Source organism: Aptenodytes forsteri, unplaced genomic scaffold (assembly GCF_000699145.1).
Source record: "Aptenodytes forsteri isolate BGI_AS27 unplaced genomic scaffold, ASM69914v1 Scaffold19, whole genome shotgun sequence".
NCBI classification, from domain to species: domain Eukaryota; kingdom Metazoa; phylum Chordata; class Aves; order Sphenisciformes; family Spheniscidae; genus Aptenodytes; species Aptenodytes forsteri.
Genome location: NW_008795327.1, coordinates 893,113 through 895,045, shown reverse-complemented (window position 1 = coordinate 895,045; position 1,933 = coordinate 893,113). Strand labels below are relative to the sequence as shown.

General features: G+C 63.5%; 1 protein-coding gene across 1 annotated transcript in view; it reads right to left on the bottom strand.

The window, feature by feature from the left end:
• Positions 1 to 164: 164 nt before the first annotated feature.
• The window catches only part of SLC4A9 (solute carrier family 4 member 9), a 15,051-nt gene continuing 13,282 nt past the window's right edge, over positions 165 to 1,933 (bottom strand). Inside the window, exons 19-21 of the mRNA XM_009280080.2 lie at positions 883 to 1,056; positions 411 to 566; positions 165 to 215 (exon numbers count right to left, since the gene is read on the bottom strand). Coding sequence (XP_009278355.2) covers positions 165 to 215; positions 411 to 566; positions 883 to 1,056 — 381 coding nt within the window. The remainder of the gene's footprint in view (positions 216 to 410; positions 567 to 882; positions 1,057 to 1,933) is intronic.

The following is a 1,933-nucleotide window of genomic DNA, read 5'->3' as shown; positions in this document are numbered from 1 at the left end:
TCGGCCTGGCCGGTCGGTGAGGGTCCCTTCCGACCCAGACCACGCTGAGGTTCGATGGTGCCCGCCTGCCGTCAGACCCGCGCCTGCCGAGCTGGGCGGGAGCGGGCAGGCCCCGGCCCCGGCCTCCTCTGCCCCTCGCCTTGCCCGGCGTCCTGGCTGCGGTCCTAATTCACGGAGATGTTGATCTCTGGTCCTTGGCGATGCATCAGCTCGGACTGGAGGGAGAAGCAAGAGGGGGACGAGACTGGCAGCGCTCCCAGCCCTTGTCCCCACCGCGCCGCCGGCCGCAGCCCCACCAAGCAGCTCGGTCCCAGCCCGGCTTAGCCTTAGCTCAGGCCAGGCTCAGCCCCCGCACCGAAGCGTCCCTGGGGACGGCTGTGAAAGGCCGTAGCGCCCAGGGCATCGCCTACCTCCTCGCCGTTGCTTTCCTCCTCCTTCCGCTTCCTGGGCTGTTTCCCCTCTGCCTCCTTCCTGGCCGTTGCGGGCAGGAGGCTGTCCAGCCAGCTCAGGTCGTGCAGGGAGAAGACGCGCTCCAGCCCCTTCCGGATCCCCACCAGCGCCAGCAGCTGGGGCCAGGGCAAAGCGTGGATCAGCACCGCACAGTGCTTGGGGCTGGGGGCCAGTGACAGCCCCACCGGCCCCTGCCCAGGAGGTGAAAGCTGGTGGCAAAGCCATGTTGTGGCCCTGCAGGGACCCCGCCAGCCCTGGGGGGGTCTGAGCACCCACGTACACCACCTGCCAGGACGTGCGCCCCCACCCAGGGCAGCGCCTGCGCCCCTTGCCCAAGGCGAGCACCAGCGCTCCAGCGATGCTCAGGGCACGTGTGGGCAGCACCCAGCCCGGCGTCAAAGCAGCGCCACCCGATTAAAAGGGATGTCATACCATCACTGGGAAAATAATAGCAGCCATGGTGGACTTGAGGACCCAGAGCAGGGCCAGGCACAGCAGCTGGATGACGGTGAAGAGGTGCACGCGGCGCAGGGGCACGTGGCGGAGGTAGGCAAGGTCTGGCTGGTGCTTGGCTGGCATCAGGAGTAGCCGCACGCGGTCTGTGAGCTGTAGCGAGAGGACGGCACGTGGGTGTCACACCTCCAGCTTTCAGGCGGCTCTCACCCACCTCCCTGTTGGGACCGGGGCTCGCAGGATGGGTTTTTGCCATTGTTTTTGCAGTTCAGCCCTCCTGCCATCTGCGCTGGCCGCCAGCGTGATGCCTGGGTGGGTGAGTTTGTCTGCAAGACCAGGGGTCCTGGTACCACCATAGTCGCAGGCCAGGGGAGTGCTTTCCAGGCAGACATCTAGAAAGGACTCAAGCTGGTCTTAAAGGGTTAACTGAGAGATAACAAGCCCTAGATTCCCCTCCCTGCGTGCAGGAAACTGCTGCGCCTTTGCCAGAGCACAACCCCGGATTCCCCAAGCAGAGGGATGGAGAGAGGGGGTTTCCCAGCCTGCCATCCAGAGCAGGGTAATTGCAAGGAAAATGTACTGTTTAGAGGAAAAAAAGGGGTAGCTATTTCTGGAGTGGGGATTTTTTTTCCCCTCCGTGGGTTTCTCAGGAGAGGAACAGAGCTGGTACATCAGTGGCAATGCCAGGACCAAAGGACCAGCAGGTCCCAGCTCTGCCTGGAGCTCCCAGATTGGGATGTCCTTGTGGCTTTGAGAGCAAGTCTGGGTTATCCACTGGTCCCTCCACTTCTCCCAAGCCACCTGATCCATCAGTGCAGAAGTCGCTGGTGCTCCTCAACGTCCCAGACACCTCCCTTTCCCTTTCCTTTGCCCCAGAAAGGTCCCTCTGTCCCTCCTTGTCCTGGGCCTGGGGGGGGACAGACCCGTGCCAGGCTGCACATCACACAGAGCTAAAATCCAGGCTCTGCTGCTCAGTGAGAGCTGGTATCAAGCAAACCCCCGCATCCCCAAAACAGCCCCCCCCAGCCCC